The sequence below is a fragment of the Ochotona curzoniae genome, unplaced genomic scaffold (assembly GCF_017591425.1).
Source record: "Ochotona curzoniae isolate NIBS_2020 unplaced genomic scaffold, NIBS_Ocur_1.0 contig_1302, whole genome shotgun sequence".
NCBI lineage: Eukaryota > Metazoa > Chordata > Mammalia > Lagomorpha > Ochotonidae > Ochotona > Ochotona curzoniae.
The window spans coordinates 1,488,067-1,505,395 of record NW_024465035.1 but is presented as its reverse complement, the minus strand read 5'-3'; the positions used below and the strand labels follow the sequence as shown (position 1 = coordinate 1,505,395).

Here is a 17,329-nt window from a genome sequence, read left to right as displayed (position 1 = left end):
CACCCGGGCGGCGCCTCCGCAGCCTGCTGCAGTGAAGCCCAACCCGCTTCCTGCGTTCCTTCGCCCTTTCCCAACAAAGGCCTGGGGGGCCTCGCCCCAGACTGACGTCGCTAACCCACAGCTGCCTCCCCAGCGAATAAAAAGGGGGCACATTCAAACAGTCCAGGGTCCCCAAGAGAGGCGCCCTGGGTGTAGAGGCCCTGGGTGTGCCAGTGGCCCACGCTGGTCTTCTCCTAAAGAAAACGTGACCACCACCTGGGGAGAGGGGAGAGGGCAGCTGGTGAGGGCCACTGCGGCCCCAAGGCGTGGGTGGCACTAACGGCTAGCCCGGTGCCTTGCAGCTCCTGCTCACGGACTGGCACCGGGCGCCCTGGACCGCGGAGGGGGCTGGGTGCTGTCTGGCTCACAGGATCGGGGCTGATGGCCTAGGGGGTGCGATGGCTGTTGAAGTTTCTCTCCCTCCCTCCTTCCTTGCTCGCCCCCTTTCAACAGGAAAACAGTTACTGCACATCTATAAGTCAGGCACTTGGGCATCAGAACATTTGCTTTAATAACCCTGACATATACATTCGTCTGTTTCTATGGCTAGGAAAGATAACTAAAGTTCAGAATGGGTTCTTTGCCCAAGGTTACCTAGTTACCAGAAGGGGGACCTTGGGCTCCGCACCAGGTCTTCATGCTGAGCAGGCTCTGTCTGCCTGATTCTATGCAGGCCACCTGCTCAGGCGTGATGTGGCTCATGGACATCCCCAAGCCACCACCAGCAGTCCCTGCTGCCTTCTCTGGCAAGCAGGCTGTTTCCGCACCTGCGCCTAGCGGCCGGCAGAGCTCAAATGATGGACGGCTAGGCTCAGTGGCACTCGCCAACCCCCTTCAAAACGTGCAAGGCTGTCTGACCTCTGGCTGGCTCCTTGTCTTCTTGGTCAAGCATGGCTGTGGGATGCTGGGACCTGACTACCCTCTCTTTCTGGTGTGGCCTGGAGCAATCTCAGGTGGAGGGCGGGGCTCACTTCCTAGAACCACTGGCTGTGACAGCATTGACAAGAAGCTGGAACCAGGAGCAAGAGCCAGGCCTTGAACCCACGCAATGTGACAGACATCTTAGCTGCCTCCCCGCCGTGGTCCCAAGGAGCCTCGGTTTCTGGCTGTCCTTGAGGCAGATCTGGACACGTTGTCCTTTTCCCGTTGACCTTCTGGAACCCCAGCACCCAGGAGGAAGGTGTAGGCTCCTGGTTCCTCTGAGGAACTGAGGCTGTCCTTCGCTGGTGTGCAGCTTGTAGAGCGAGGCTCTGCTCATCATTGGGTGCCATCTCCAGCCGAGGGCCCCAAGGGATTCCTGAGCTCCAAAGTCTACTTCCTGGTCCCCTCCTCCGGGGGCCAGGGTCCCCCAAGGAAGGGCTTCATCTAGGGTCCAGCTCTGCCCGAAGGCACACTGACTTGGGCCGGATCCAGCTTTCCCTGCTCCAGGTCTTCCTGCCCCCCAAGTTCCATCCACCACTAGGGGGCTCTGCAAAGCCCACCTTCTGGAGACACCTTGCAGGGCACCTAACCTTGCTCAAAGGCCCTATGCCCACCAACACCGGGACGCTGGTGTAACGGGAGCAAACCACCAGTACTCTACTGAGCAGGGAGTGGAGGCATCTGGAAAGCTCCCAAGTCCCCACGCACTCTCTTGCAGCATGCGCTATGCTATCAAAGACCCTCCAGCTGCCTTTGAGAAGCACTTGGACCCCTGGCCATTGGTAGGCGGAGGGAGCGGAGGTGACTGGGGGAATGCATGTGGCCATGTGAGAATGGGGGTGAGTGTAAGGATGTCTGCACAGCGTGCCTTCAATACCATGTGTGGCCACTCATTACTCAGGGCACGCACGCAGCGGCAGTGGATCTGTATCAAACACTATTTACGGTACACACTGGCACACACACACACGTACACCCACGAGGGCCGGCGGCCATCTAGACCAGACTGTGTATGTTAAGGCATAATTGCTACATGTCAGGAACTCTCTTAAATAGTTTAGCCCTTGCTTAGGAAATTCCTGAAATCAGCTTCTCTAACAGAAACACTCCAGTGGGAAGAGGGAGAGAGGAGAAAGAAAATGCAAGATGAGCCCACTGCCGCCTCTGACTCCGTGCTGTGGGAAGATGACCAAACTTCAGAGCTTTGGAAAAAACATCGGGCTGGAACTGCAGACAGATGTCTTCTCCTGGGGCATCCGTGGGCAGTGCGGGTCTGGGGGGCTTCCTCCTCTCAGCTTCTCCAAGCCCCCCACCGATTCCTGCATTTCATTGTCCTTCCTGCAGGGTTTCTCAGCCTCAGCGCCTCGGAGTCCTCAGGACTTTCTGTTCTCCAGTGCTGGCTCCCTGCCTCACGGGCGGCCACCTGCCCTCTATGACTGAGTCTGGGGGGCTTTTTTCCTCTGCTGGCTCTTGGCAGCTCTTGAAGTTGGAAGGCAGGGAGGCAGGGAAGAGGTTGCTTACAGCCGGCTTCAGAATAAGGCTCAGGTGCCTGGTGAAGCAGCCACCGAACTTGCTGGATTATCGGTGAGAAAGTGACCAAAGCCATAGCCCACCCCTTGCGGGGCCGGGCTGGCACTCCCCCAAGGTGAGGCTTCTGACCGCTGTCTAGCTGCGAACACCTGCCCGCACTCAGGTGAGCCACATGTGCACCCTCTTGCCGCCACGTTCTCCAGCACACAGCAGCCACCGCACACACCTTCACAGCAGGCAGACAGCACACTGTTCCTGGAACGGAGCTCACGCCACAGAAAGCCCACAGCAAGGGCACAGCAGCCTGCTTTCTTTCATGTGTCCACCCGATAATGGAGCAGCGGCCACCAGAAGCTCCCAGGCGCCAGGCCTGCCTGATCCAGGACTACTAGCGAGACGCCCTCTTTAGCTGCCTGTCCTTCCAGCGAGCTCCAGTCCCAGGGTACTGCCTCCCAGAACCCCATAATTTTTTGGGTCTGCTGTCTTCCCAGGCCCACCTGAGACAGGAGAAGGGGTGTTCAAACACACACAACAACGAAATCACCCTGGCATTCCCACCTCCTGTTCCCAAGCGGGACTCCCGCAGATTCGTTTCCATTTGCCCCAGGCGCCCAGGGCCCACCTCCGCCACCCTAGACCCAGCGGAGTGCTAAGGGGCCTCGGCTGGACTGGTAGGGTGTAGCTCAGAACAGCAAGAATCTGTAGGTCCCCGTAGTCCCACCGGCCAACTGCCGGGGAGCGCAAGGCTGCACACGGGTCAACGCCAGTGTGCGTGCACCGAAGCCTGAATCTTAATTCGTTATTGGGACATCTCGGTGAAGGAAAAGACAGGCTCTGTCGCCAAGCCATTGTGTCCAGCCCCCGCTGAAACTCCCACGTCTCTGAGCTCCATCTCAGGGTAACCGAATTCTGGTTATCACAAACAAGGCATCGCTCCTTACGTGGTGCAGAGGTTTGTAAGATCAGCACGCACTTCCACCAAGCTCTGTTTTGGAATAAGCTCTTCAGGCCGTTATCCTCAAATTTGACTCATGTAAAGCCGAAAACCCCGGGGGCAGCAGTGGCCGCTCTCAGTTATCATAGGGCGTTTTGAGAAGTAAAATCGAAACTCGCGTGGATGCAAAAACAGAGCCAGTCCCACGTGCGGTAACGGCTTGTGTGAATCCCGGCACCCCAGGCTCCCGGGTGCACGGTCCGCAGGCACAGGCCGACGGAAACGCCGAAAGCACTGCCCTCCAGGACCCCACTGCACCGCTCTCCTCCATCCATGCGTGAATCACTCCCCTTCCCAAAAAGAGAGGGCGCAAGCTCTGCTGAAATTCTCCCTCTTTGAACTAACTGAAGTCGTGCGAGGCGGAATGAACACAGGTCCGGATTAAAAGAACAAGGAATTTATTGGGGCATCGACAGGGCACACGCACAAACAGGACAAAAGTGCTCTAGTTCTCGCTAGAAGATCTGGTCCCCCGAACGGCTCACTACACAACAACCAGGTCCGGGCTGTGGGCCCGCCAGCTCTCGGCCGGCCGCAAACCCGCTTGCGCCGCCGCGGCCCGGTTTCACATTTCTCCTCCCCAAGGTGGGGAGAAGCTAGCCGCTAGCAAAACAGCGATCAGGGCGGCACTGGCCCGTCCCGTACCGTGCGCCCGGACACCCGGGCTTGCAGCGCAAAATCTGGGAAACATTTTTCTCTCCTTTTTTCCCCACTAGACGAGGAAAAGGGGAAAGTCCTCTAATTAGTAGACGAACCCATATTGTTTCCTGGGTCTCTTCTCCTACCTCTCCGGACATAGCTTTTTGAAGGCGCGAGTGGAACATCTGCGAATTTCGCACAAGAGAAGATGAGGCACGTTAAAGCTTTTGGTTTTCGTGTCTGGTTTTTAGCAAACTTCAAGGCCACAGTACTTCGCCGGTTGTCCCAGGCGAGTGTTTTTTTTTTCTTTTTCTTTAAAAAAATGTATTTTTCAATGCTATCTAAAAGAAAGAAAAGCACTCAAACAGGCCCACTGATCCCTGGAGCAGAAAGTTAAGCCAAGCGCCCGGGGCCTGGACGCGCCGAGAAGCGCTGGCCTGGAGCGCGCGGAAATCACGCAGCCACTGTGCGCCGGGGAGCCGGTGGCAACGGGAGCGCAGGCCCGGAGCCCGCCGCCCGGCTTCCCCGCTCGGGCCCAGCCCCGTCCCGCCCCGCGGGCTCGGCAGACACGGCCGTCCCTTGGGCGCACGGCCCGGCCCGGTGGCCGGATCAGCCCGGCGCTCAGAAAGCCGAGTGCGGAAAGCCGCGCGCAAGCCCACCGACCTGAGAGAGGCGGCCGGAGGCCCCGCAGTTCGTCGGCCTCGGGGCTTTCTCTCCGCTCTGCATTTTGGCAGCCGAGACGTGGGGGCTCGAGGAGGAGGCGAGGCCTTCCGAGGAAGCGCGCGCAGAAGCCTCTCCGGGGCGAGCACGGCGGGAGAAGCAGGGACGGACAAAGAGGGGCCGTGGGCGCCGGCCGGGTGGGCGGCCCGCCGCGGGCACGCCGTCCGCGAGCGGCCGAGACGGCAGCCGACGTCGCGCGATGCTGCGTCCTCGCCCCGCAACGGCGGGCCCACGCGCGGGGGCTCTCAGAGGTCGAGTCGCGAGTGCAGCGCGCCGGGCTTGCTGTCGTGGTCCCAGTACGAGCAATGCATCATGGCGAGCTCGGGCTGCCGGGCGCAGGCGAACTGCAGGCCGGGCGCGCCGGTGGGTGCGGGCGCCGGGGGCGCGGCGGTGGCCGGGCTGGCGGGGCTGAGCTGGCTCGGGGGCGGCGCGGCGGCCCCGTGGTGCGGCGGGGCGGGCGGCGGGGCGGCGGCCGCGTGCAGATGGTGCGCGTGGGGATGCGGGTGGGGATGCGGGGGCGGCGGCGGCGGCGGCGGGGGCGCGGCGGCGGGGCCGCCCAGGCCGTTGTACGAGTTCACGACGCCGGGCGGCAGCGCCATGCCCTGCACGCGGGAGTAGGGCCCGTAGGAGGCGGCCGGGCCGGCCAGCCCCTTGACCACGGCGGCCGCGCCGGGGCTGCCCGGGCCCGCGGCCGCCGCCGCCGCTGCCGCCGCCGCCGCGGCCGCCGCCATCTGGCACGAGGCGTAGGGCATGGGAGAGGGCGGCTGCGGCAGCGGCCACGAGTTGTTGAGGAACCCCGACTGCAGGTACTTGGGGGGCGCCAGGTAGCCGTAGCCGTCGGCCGGCGCGCCCGCGACGCCACAGCCGCCCGCCGCCGCCCCGAAGAGCCCCTTGCCGGGCTGGAAGTGCGCGGGCGGCGGCCGGAAGGGCCGCTTCATGCGGCGGCGGCGCCGGTAGTTGCCCTTCTCGAACATGTCCTCGCAGGCCGGGTCCAGCGTCCAGTAGTTGCCCTTGCGCTCGCCGCCGCCCTCGCGCGGCACCTTGATGAAGCACTCGTTGAGGCTGAGGTTGTGGCGGATGCTGTTCTGCCAGCCCTTCTTGTTCTTTTCGTAGAACGGGAACTTGGCGATGATGTACTGGTAGATGCCGGACAGCGTGAGCCTCTTCTCGGCGCTCTCGCGGATCGCCATGGCGATGAGCGCCACGTACGAGTACGGGGGCTTCTGCGCGGGGTCCGGCTTCTCCGGCGCGCCCCCGCCGCCCTCGCCCGGGCTGGCCGGCGCCTCGGGCTCCGTGGCCGCGCGGCCGCCCTCCGGGGCCAGCAGCGCGCCCGCCGCGGCCTCGGGCTCGGGGTAGCTGGCCATCGGGACCGAGCCGGCCGAGCTGCTGCAGGCTGCGGGGCCGGCCGCTCGCTCGCTCGCTCGAGGCCTCTGGCCGCGCGCCCCTCTCCTCGCCCAGGGAGCGCCCGCCGAGCGGAGCTCAGCCCCTGGCCATGGGGAGGCCGCCGCCCCTCCCCGCGCAGTCCCCGCCTCGGTGGGCTTCTTCCTCGCGCCCGCCCCTCCCCCGCCCGCCCGGCTTCCCGAGCCGCGACCCGCGTCGCTGGCGGAGCTGCAGCCCCGAGTGCGCCCGCAGCCTCGCTCCGTTCTGATTCGTATGGGCTCCGCCGAGTTCCGCTTGCGTCAAGCGCCTTCGCCCCTATAGCGGGGCGGCCAGCGGCGCACGGGCGAGTTCATCTCCAAGTCACTGTTTGCAAACGCCCCGCGGGGCCCGGACCCGCCGGCCCCGGCGCGCCGCACCCCGGGGGCCCCGCGGGTAGCCCGGCTCGCGCTCCCCCGAGCCCCGAGAGCCGCCGGCTGCTCGCTCTGCCGATCCGGCCAGGAGATGTCGAGGGCTCCGGCGAGGTCTGCCCGCACCCGGCCCGTTGCCCGGCAGCTCGGGCCCCAGCGAGGACGGGCGCTCCTCCCAGCCTCCTCGCAGCTTCCAGGTGAAAGAAAACGACCCGCTGGCACTGCCCTTGGCTCCGCTTCTAGCTGGGCATCGGGGGGAGGGGCGAGCCGGCGAGGGGGGCCAGGCGGGGAGGGGTGAGCAGAGCTGCGCCGGGACGTTAGGAAAACGAGCAGAGGACTGCGCGTCACCAAAGGAGGAGACCTCAGACCCCAGCAGCCCCTCAGGGTGGCGGGACCGGGAGGCGGCCGCGGAGGGACCCTCGCAGGTCCCCTCTGCCCTCTCCCACGCTGTCGGTGGATCTGAGAACGGAGCCCCTGCGTTTAGAATCCTTTGGCGTTGAGTGTGCGCCCTCACACCCAGGAGCCGGTGCTGCTGGGCCGGCACAGGAGCGGTGGTGCCACAGGCTGTGGGAGGCTGTGTGTGACACAGGTGGAAGTCTTGGGGGTATGTCCTAGAGATGGGTCGAGACACCAGCCGTCCAGGGGCACGTGTGCTGGTGCGAAACGCACTGTCTCCTGTAGGAGCTGGGTGACTTGGATCTGCGAGGCGGAGGGACGCTGGCAGATGATGTTACATGCCTATCAGATCTCAGAGTGAATGTGCCTCTCGGCCCCAGCGGCTTCTTTCCTCCCCCTTCCCCTTTCTTTTCCAACTCTCCCTGCCCCCTGCCCTCCCCGTGAGTGTGGTCTACGGCAGATTTGAACGGCAGCAGGGAGGTACAGCTGTCTCTGTCCTGATGTCTTTCTGCTAAAGTGGCTCAGCGGTGCTGCGCCCTGTCAGCAGCAGCGCTTGGGGGACCCTGCTTGGTCAGCACCGGAGCCTGAGTGTCTCGGGCAATCAGCACTGCGCTTTTACACAGAGCCAGGCAACTTAGCCTTCATAGCAAGTGGCAGAGGGCTGGCTGGTTTCAGATCCTCGCTCCCAGAGACCGCTCACCCCCCAGGCCCAAAAGGACTGCTCTGAGTCCTGGACTGGCCAAAGCTGGCCCTCCCGTGTGCTCCGGGGTCACCTGCAAGCAGAGCCCTCGGTGGCCTGTGGCTCCAGCATCCGCAGGCCCCCTGCTTGTGCAGTGTGGTTCCCACGCAGTCCTCGAAAGGGGCTCTCTGGAATCTGGCATTTTGAAGCTGTCCCAGGAAGGGTCGGCAGGACAGCTGTGGCCCTGACCGCGTTTGAGAAGCTAGCCTCACTCTGCAACTCCCCTCCCGCTGTGTATTGAAAGTATCTCTGGAGAAGCTGGGTGGTTTTCCTGGCCCTAAGTTTTTCTTGCCAACCCCTGCGGTTGCTTTCAAAGTGGGAGGGCAGGTGCTTCTGCTCTTGCTCCCTTCTCTGCGCCCAGGCAATGGGTGGGAGCCTCGCTGGGCTCCCCCAGAGGCAGGCGCTGGGAGAGGAACAGCTGGGCCTGCGCCGCACAGGTGGGGGCTGCTCTCTGCTCCCCCTGACCACCCAGGCCGGCTCACTGCCCCCTCCCCCGCCCCCGGAAGACATTTCCGGCACTCCACCCGCCAGGTGTGACAGCATTGTTGTGTGTGTCATCACTTCCCTGCATTCCACACTCGGCTCGCTTTTCAGCCTTAAGGAGTGTGTGTGTGTGTGTGTGTGCGCGCGCGCGCGCGAATGGGGTAAGGGACAATTTCTCTAAAGGATCTTCTCTTGGATAGAAGGAGGCCTCCTCTCCCAGGTGCTGATTTCAGAGCGTCCTCGCAGAAGGGCACGCCCGCTGTTTGTGCAGCCACGGGTCGAGCTACATGGAAGCTCTCTCTGCAAGGTGTGCTGCCGTGGAGCTGTGGAAGGCTTAGACACCAGGCGAGGAAGCGCAGGCGGCGGCTCGGCTCCGGGGCGGCTCCAGGCCTCTGCCGCAGGAAGCTTGGGGCTGAAGGCGCCCAGGCAGAGGGTTAGAGTCTCCTCCTGGCCGCAGCTCCAGGTGGGTGAGGCGGGCGCCCCGGGAAGCGGTAGGGGCGCCTCTTTGGCTTCTCAGCTCCCTTGCGCACTGGCTAGGGCCCGGTTTCCTGGTGAGATCCAGGTCCCCTCCGACGGGAGCACCAGGAGCCAAGCTGTGCGGACTCGGGGCGTCCTCTTCCTGCCGAGGCTCCGTTCAGTGAACTCGGCCCGTCCTGCACACACCTCCGAGAGCCATGGGTCCCGAGTCAGCCGGGGTTCGTCACCTCTCCGGCACATTCCGCTGCTCCTGAGGTCGTCTCACCAGGGCGCCGCCTGCGCAGCGGGCACCAGGGACCGCCGAGTGGGCGCCGTTTTTTGTTGTCACCTGGTCGGTAGGCTGGGCCCAAGTTTCCTGTCCAGGCATCAAGGAAATCCATTCACTGGGCTCTGTTGGCAGAAGTTTCTCTCCCCCGGGGCTAGGAGTCCCGCCACAGCAGCGGGAAGGTAGCGTGGCCTCGACCCGAGGAGCCAGGCAGCTTTGCATGGCTCAGCTTGGGGCGCTCCTCCACCGTGTCCCCCTCCCCCGGGCTCGAGGTTCCCTCTCCTGTCTGGACCCCGCAACACTCACTGGCTTCCTATAGCCACCCAGTCCTAACGGGTCAGCGTCTGCGGCACGTAGTAGGACAAGAGAAACTGCTGTGTGCTGACCTCATCCCGTTCGGGTGCACACCCCTTCCGGCATCTCCGCTGCTCCCAGTGCACCTGTGCGTTCCCTGCCCCTCCACGCCGCTCGCATTTCTCCATTTCTCTTGGTCAGCCCTGAATCCCCTTCGGTTCTCTGACTACTCTCGAACTCATCTGTCATGCATGCTAATTCTAAACCTGCACCTTTTGACATGTCAGACTGGCCCTGCGCCCAGCTTACACAGGCTCCCGAACCATCTCCCGGCGCGTCGCCGCTTCTCGGAGCCTTCTGGGAGAGCCTGGCCCCAAGAAGCCCAGCCTTGTGGCTAGGGGAATGAGTTGCTCCTCAGATGCTCCCTGGCAGGCTTGCTGCCCGCAGTTCCTTCCAGTACACAGTACACACAGTACACAGTACCAGGCTCCAACTCAGAGGGCAGTTCCCGCTGCCTGGTGATTAGCGGTCACTTACCCAGTTATGTGTGCCTGCGCGCGCGCGCGCGCACACACACACACACACACATACACACACGAAGGAAAAAAGGAAAAAGGAGAACCCACTCCCCCCTTGAACAGTTGGTCAAGTGTCTTCTTGAATCGCCTTGCCCTGTAGGGGGCTGTCGCAGGGAAGCACCGGCCAGAGCTCCTGGCTGCCCCTTCACTCATTGAGGGGGTGCTGGGTCACATTGTGGGTGGTGCGAGCCTTTCTCCAGGAGGAGGCTAACAGGCAGAGAAGGCGCAGGGGGCTGGGTTCTGGGCCTTGGGGGGCAGCGATGACGTCCGTGGGAGGGAAGAAGAAAGGCGGGTTTTTGTGATTTGTAGTACTGGCCGCGTTTAGATTACCTTCCTGTAGAGAGTGTGTGTGTGTGTGTGTGTGTGTGTGTGTGTGTGTGTTGGTGTAACCTACAGATGGTGAGCAATGCACATCTCAGCTTGACATATTTTACACCTGGGTTAAAATACAGAACATTTTCACTAGAAAGTCCCTGCATCTCTTTTCCCAGGCAGTACTAACCTCTAAAGAAAACCTGAATTTTACTTTCTGTGTTTGCGTTTCTATCAGCTTGTGTTACCCACACCTGCTTTAAGCATCCTACAAATGGGTAGAATGTATACCCTGTTGCATCTTGTTTGTTAAGATCCAGCTCTTTATTGCAAAGGCAGAGTGACAGAGAGGGAGAGACAGAGATCTTCGTGTTTACTCCTTGAATGTCTATAAAATCCGGGGCTGGACCAGGAGCCAGTAACTGTGTTTGGGTCGCCCACATGGATGGCAGGGGTCGACACCTTCCAGATGCATTGGCAGAGGCTGGGAGAGGACACTGGCAGGGCTTCTGGCATCGGATGCTGGCAGCCCAGGCAGTGCTGCAGTGCCTGCCCAGTGCCGGGTTCCTTCTGCACAAGCGGTTTTTCGCGTTCCCTGCTCTCGGTGTGTCAGACACTCTGCTTTTTATCTGGGTGTAATATTCAATATATTTGTTAATCCATCTCTGTTGGACATTTGCTTCCAGCTTGGGGATATCATAAATAAGACTGTCCACATTTTTACGCATGCCTTTGGCGAGAGGTTTTTACTTCTCGTGAGTGAAGATCTAGAAGTTGGCACGTGAGTCTGTAGCATTAGTTGATATCAAACAAGTTGTGAAGTTCCAGATCCAGTACAGTGCCACAGACAGGTGGGAACAGGGCCTTGTCTTTGTGGTGGGTACCCTTTTAAGGCCCCATAAGCTTCTAGCTGTCATAATCAAGAGTACAAAAGGAAAGAGGGGTGGAGAGTGGTTAAGGTGCTGCTTGGAACGCTGCTTTCTGCAGCAGAGTGCTTGGGTTGGAGCCTCTACTCCACTTCTGGTTCTGCTTCCTGTCAATGTGCACCCTGGCAGACAGCGGGTGCTGGCTTAAGTACTTCATCCCAGCCGCCCGCCAGGAAGAGAGAGAAGGAACTCCTGGCTCCTGGCTTTGGTCTAGCCCAGCTCTAGTTGCTGTGGGCATTTGGGGGGAGGAATTTGCTAGTGGAATATCTTTCTCTGTTTTACAAATAAGTTATAAATAATTAAAATGAAAAACAGCTGTCATTTTTGAGCAAATACTTGGTGCAGGATCACCAAATACGTGATTTGGTGATTACCAAACTACATGTGTCATCTTCTTTTGTTTTAATGACACAACGAAGGGCTTGTGGGTACTACTTCCATTTTACAGATGAGGAAACTGAGGCATACACAAGGGGAGTGGCTGGCTGGATGTCCCCAGACAATACACGGTAGCTTGCCTTGGGCGCCCCGAGTTTAAGCTCTGCACCTTGGCCCATGGTTGTCCCTGAAGACAGGAAGTCCTTGCTTTCATTGCTCAGAGATCTGCTTCTCTCCACACACCTTCTCAGAGACTCCAGCTGGAGATGTGGATCTGCACAGCTTCCCTGCCACAGTCATGCGCATTCACGGTAAGGAAGGGCAAGGACCACCCAGTGACAGCTGAGCCCTGCCCTCAGCACGTTGGTGGTGTGCTCCTCAGGGTCCGTCTGCCTGTCTGCTTTGGGAAGCCAGGGCTAAGTGGCAGTCCACTCCGCTGAGCCGAGCCCATGGTTGGCTCGCAGCGCTGGCCCGGACATCACTCTGCAGTGTTTACCTGGGCGTGTTTATTGTGATCTAGAAGGATCTCTTAGCTTGGAGACTTTGCACCTTGCTTTGGAACCTGGCTGGTGGGGAAGAGGTGAGAAGAGAGCAGGATGTCTAGGGAACCACCATGCTGGCAGTGACTGCACCTTGGGGGAAGGAGAGCCAGGAGCCACCTCCTCGGGAGCACATGTCACCCAGCTCCCAGGCCCTGGGCCTGAAGTGGGCGCCTCAGTGGGTGGGTGTCACCCAGCTCTCAGTCCTTCAGCTTCAAGTGAGCATCTCTGAGTGGAGGCCGAAGGTGGGCCTCAGACTCTGGGCAGCCTGCCCCCTCTTTGGGGCCCCTTTGTAGACTAATTGAGGCCTTGCTGGCGCTGACTTTGTAATTGGGGTAATTGCTGACAGGCTGTTGTAGTGGTACAAGCGGCCTTTTGTTGGGAAAGTAGCGTTTTGGGTCTTTGGCTAGGGACAGCCTAGGCCTGGTGTGCCCTGTTCTGGGCACCCCTTACCTGGGTGAAGGGAACTCAGGCTCAGAGCTGCGGGAGAGTGCAGACGGGCAGAGGTCCTGGGGTCAGCCCTGTCCTCAGTTCCCAGCACGGACAGGCAGGAAGCAGCTGACAGACTGTCCAGCGCTTCCCGAGAGCTGCCTGGACTCGTGTGCCTTGCCTCACTGAAGCTTTCAACTTTAAAAATATAGAAGACTTGCCATTGAAAATTCTCTCTCCCACTTGTTTCTCCAAGTCATGCTTTGCGTAGGCAGCAGTGGCACTGGTTTCATGTAATCCTCTGGACATACTTTGTGCATGCACAAGCAAATGTAATGAGTTCCCCTCACCCTGCTCTTTTTGCACACGCAACACCTAATGCAGTGTCTGCACTTCCGACAACTTTGTCATCCGTGCATTCTCCTTCCAGTGTTACGTGATATTTAGATTGCTTTTAATTTTTTGCTTTTATAGCTGATGTTCCAGTGCATAATCTTTTTATTATTTATTTCTATTGTATGACACAGTTCATAAGCTCTGGGATTTCCCTCACCCACTCCCAAGGTTCCTCCCCCCGCCGATCTCCTCCATATTATCACAGCGGTATAGGTCTTTGCAAGCAGACATAAGTCCGTCATTCTGTTATTTAAGTGTTCCCTGACATTGCAGGTAGAGAGAATGTCTCGCATAATCTTCTGGACTAACTTTGTAGGTTTGTGCACACATTTATAAAGCATCTCTGGAAGTGAAAGAGTTGGAGCCAAGTTATGTGCATTTATGGCTTTGCTGGTTGATGTCAGATCCCCCTCCTCATGGACGAGCCGGTGCGGGTACTCAGAAGAGTCAGGATAAGTGGAAATAAGATATATTTGTTTTGGTGTAACTGTTTGAAATCCATGCCATTTTTTTCATTAAAGAAAGGTTTATCCATGAACTTTTTTTTTTTTTGCAAAGTCAGATATACAGAGAGGAGGAGAGACAGAGAGGAAGATCTTCCGTCTGATGATTTACTCCCCAAGTAGCTGCACCGGTTGGTGCTGAGCCGATCCAAAGCCAGGAGCCAGGAGCTTCTTCTGGGTCTCCCACGCAGTGCAGGGTCCCAAGGCTTTGGGCCGTCCTCGACTGCTTTCCCAGGCCACAAGCAGGGAGCTGGATGGGATTAGATCCAGCACCCATATGGGATCCCAGCAAGTACAAGGTGAGGACTTTAGCTACTAGGCTACTGTGCTGAGTCCTTTTTTCATAGCTTTTCCAAGATCCTTTATATGCATTGATTTAAAAGGTGTTTTTGCACAAAAGTAAGCTCATTTTAATTTTTGTCTCAGATCTTTGAAGCATTGTCTTGTATTTCTATCAGCATTGTAAGAGATTCTCACTTCTTACACCCTCACTCTTTCTATTATATTGTGTTTAAAAAACATTTATTATCATTTTATTTAAAAGACAGAGACAGAAAGAGACCTACAGAAATTTGTCCATCTGGTCATTCACTGGGCTAAGTCTGTGGGGGTGAGCTAAGGCAAGCGGGAGAGGAGGCCGTGGTGTGCTGGCCCAGAGCTCAGGCTGAGCCACATGTGGGGGGGTTGACCTGGCCTGTGTGTGGGGATGGCGGGGAGCTGTGAGTGGTGGAGGCTGCACGATGGGGAGCACCTGCATTGCCCAGGGCCTAGGGTGTTCTTCAAGGGGCTGGCTTCATCTTGAGGCCACTGTGGGTGTGACAGGAGGGAGAGCAGTAAGCGATGGTGTGTTAGGCTGCTGTGTGGTCGTGTGCAGGGCAGTGGAGGGTGCTGAACCTGCAGCAGAAAGTCAGGTGCCAGGCCGCGGCCAGTGCTAAAGAGGGAGCCGATGCCTGGACAAACCTCAGGAGGTGTGGGGGACGGGGTGGGGGTGCCAGCACACGGCCGGTGAGCTTAGGGGTGGCCCTTCCCGAGCCAGGGAGGGCTGGAGAAGGCACAAGCTTCCAGGGGCAGAGGAGCATCCCTGGGAGAACACGGCGAAGCCGAGGTGACCGCCCGCCCGAGGTACACTGCGCTGGAGGGTCTCCAGGATGGGCGGGGCTTGGATGAGGTTGCCCAGGAGAGAGACAGGCAGGGCATTCTTACAGACTTCAGCAGAGGCTGTGAGAGAACGCAGCAGGAGTAGCCACAGAACGGGGCTGGGACTGCGTCTGAGTTGTCTTGGAAACTTTGGGAAGATGCGGGCAGAGCCTGCTCTGGACCCTTCCTGAGGTCCACCTTCTGTGGCTTGCCCTTCCACATGCTGAGTGCTGCTGAAGCACTACCAGAGGGTCTCGGGGTGGATGTGCGGCTGCCGCCTGCACCGGCTGCCTAGCAGAGGCTGGGCTGGGGGCCGCTTCTGTGCCTGGCTTCTTACAGTTCCTTAGAAGGACTAGCCAGGTGATATGCGTTGTATCATCCACCCTTCAACTAACTCTTAGGTAGACTTTATTTCCCCCAAGGGTCTTACTCAAAGGTCACAGAATTTTGAGTTGTTGTAGGATGTGAGCCCTCATTTTTAAAAAAGACATTTATTTGAAAGGCAAAGTTATGCGCACACACACACACATACACACAAGCACGAGGATATGTTCTGTCTACTGGCTTACACCCCAAACAGCACACAGCTGGAACCAGGACTGGCTGGGCTAAGGCTAGCAGCCTGGGAACCCCGTCAGGGTCTCTGGCTTACACCCCAAACAGCACACAGCTGGAACCAGGACTGGCTGGGCTAAGGCTAGCAGCCTGGGGAACCCCATCAGGGTCTCCCATGTGGGTGGCAGAGGCATGATCAGAGTGCTGTGTCAGAAGTGGAGCAGCTGGGACTTGAACTGGTGCTACATGGGGTGTCAGCACTGCAGGTGGCAGCTCAACCTGCTCTGCCACATGGTCTGCCCCTGTTATTTTTAACTGATAGACAAATATTTGTATTTGTGGGATACCATAAAATGCTTCTATTCATAGTGTAATGTTAAAATCTGGGTAAACAACACCACTTATCATTTCTTTATGGATAAAACACAAGTCCTGCTAGCTGTATTTTTTCAGGAAGATATCTCATTGTTAGCGTATCCCCTGCTGTGTGGTGGCACCCCAACTCCCTCACCATCACTTAGTCTTTGTTCGTCAGGCTGCCCCTCCTCCTGCCGATGCCCTCCTCTCTGGACCTGCGCGTGTCAGCCTGTGGTGCTTGCCCTGCTGCGCTTGGCTTTGCTCAGCCCTTCTCATCTTTTTTTTTGTATTACCATTCAGATTTTCTTTTTAATTTCTCACTGCCTTTTGTCTTTAGCACACTTTCTGCCTCTTGGATTGGCATCTGGGCCTAGTCCTTGCCCACATCCTCTGAGCCTGCAGGCCGGGACTTCAGAGGACACCTGCATCCCGGATTAGCCCCAAAGACAACACGCGCCTGGACAAGAAAGAGGAGGCGCAGGCGCACCCGGGCCTGCCAGGGGAAGGGCTTCCGGGGAATCAGTGGGGAACTTCCTCCTGGGAAAACCACGAGAGGGCCAGTTCCTCTCCTGGGCCAGGCGGCAGAAAATCAGGGCCCCAGCGGTTCCTGCCTGGCTGCCCCGAGACCGGAGACCCTGCCTGCTCACGGCCTATTGTCCCCACACCGCAGTGTCGCTTCCCATGCGTCTCCTGTTTACACAGGAAGCCCTGCTCTGGGATACCGCCTCCCTCTGCTGCCTCCAAGCTTGAGTTCCGCGCCATGAGCTCCAGCGAAGGACATAGTGAATCAGCCGCTGCTTGTGCAGGGGGTCAAGGCCGGGCGTTGAGGGTGGAGTGTGGCATCCTGAGCTGGTCCCTCCGGGTGCTGGTGCCTCCTCCGTCAGCTGGGGAGTGCTGCTGTGGCCCATCATAAACAAGGGGTACAGGGTAGGTACTCGAACGCTGAGAGCTCTCACAGTTGTTACTGGTTGGGGGCACCAAGCTTCAGCTGTGCCCACACACAGGTGCTGGTTGTACGCCAGTCTCTGGAGTCGGGGACAGCTCTCCCCTGAGAGGTCGGGTCAATGTGCCACCTTGACCCACGCGTGTGGCATGGCAGAAGTGGCATGTGGAGACTCCCCAGGCTCCGCTTTGGTTTCCTGGAGCACTTAGGCTCAGATGCCCGCACCACCACCAGGAATCTGATAACTGGTCTGGCAGGAGTGAGCAGTCCTTGGGTGCTGTCAGATGGCAGGGGATGGGGGTGGTTTTGTTCCAGCTCAATAAAAAGTTATTGAGCGGGCTGGGATCCCGTCCCTTATCAACAAAAGATGATTGCCCCGACCCCAGCAAGTGTAGAGTTGCCCTTAAATTATGAAGGAATGTTCTTCCTAGACCAGAGATGGCAAAACATTCCTGAACCAGAGAAGTAAACAGTGTGACAGCCGTAAGCTGGCAGGCTTCTGAGTTGTATACCCAGAACACAGGTGGGAAGTCTCAGAGGGGCGCGGGCCGGCAGGGCCCGGGCAGCACTCACCTGTGGACCCTTCTGTCCTCGCCTTTGTCGCTGCTGTCCGTGTAGTTTTACAGAGCTTAGAGGAACCCACGGGTTTGCATTTTCTTTACTCACCCACTCTTTTCTTCTGAGTTCAGCTTCCTTCTTGCAGTACAGGAGTACTTCAAGAAAAAAAAAACAAAAAATAGAATGAAAAGATTGATTTTCTTGGACACAAGAAGTTTTGAAATCACTGCACAGCAATTTTGCAGTGCACATTTTCCATAAACTTAAACAATATTTTATTAAAGATTTTTTACAATCTTTATTTTTATTGTAAAGATCTGTTGGTTCACTCTCCAAGTGGCCGCAAAGGCTGGATTTGAGCCATTCTGAAGCCAGGGGCCAAGAGAGGCCTCTGGGTCTCCCATGTTTGTGCAGGGTCCCCAGGCATGGGGTCA

The 17,329-nt window shown here is 58.6% G+C and overlaps 1 protein-coding gene across 1 annotated transcript; it reads right to left on the bottom strand.

The window, feature by feature from the left end:
• Positions 1-5,088: 5,088 nt before the first annotated feature.
• Positions 5,089-6,216, bottom strand: FOXL2 (forkhead box L2). Its single transcript, XM_040965033.1, has one exon. The coding sequence runs from the start codon at positions 6,205-6,207 to the stop codon at positions 5,089-5,091; it is 1,119 nt and encodes a 372-aa protein (XP_040820967.1). The 5' UTR covers positions 6,208-6,216.
• Between the last annotated feature and the right edge of the window lie 11,113 nt (positions 6,217-17,329).

Excerpts from the sequence above, each read along its gene's own strand:
- FOXL2 (XM_040965033.1), bottom strand. The coding sequence starts at position 6,207 with ATGGCCAGCTACCCCGAGCCCGAGGCCGCGGCGGGCGCGCTGCTGGCC.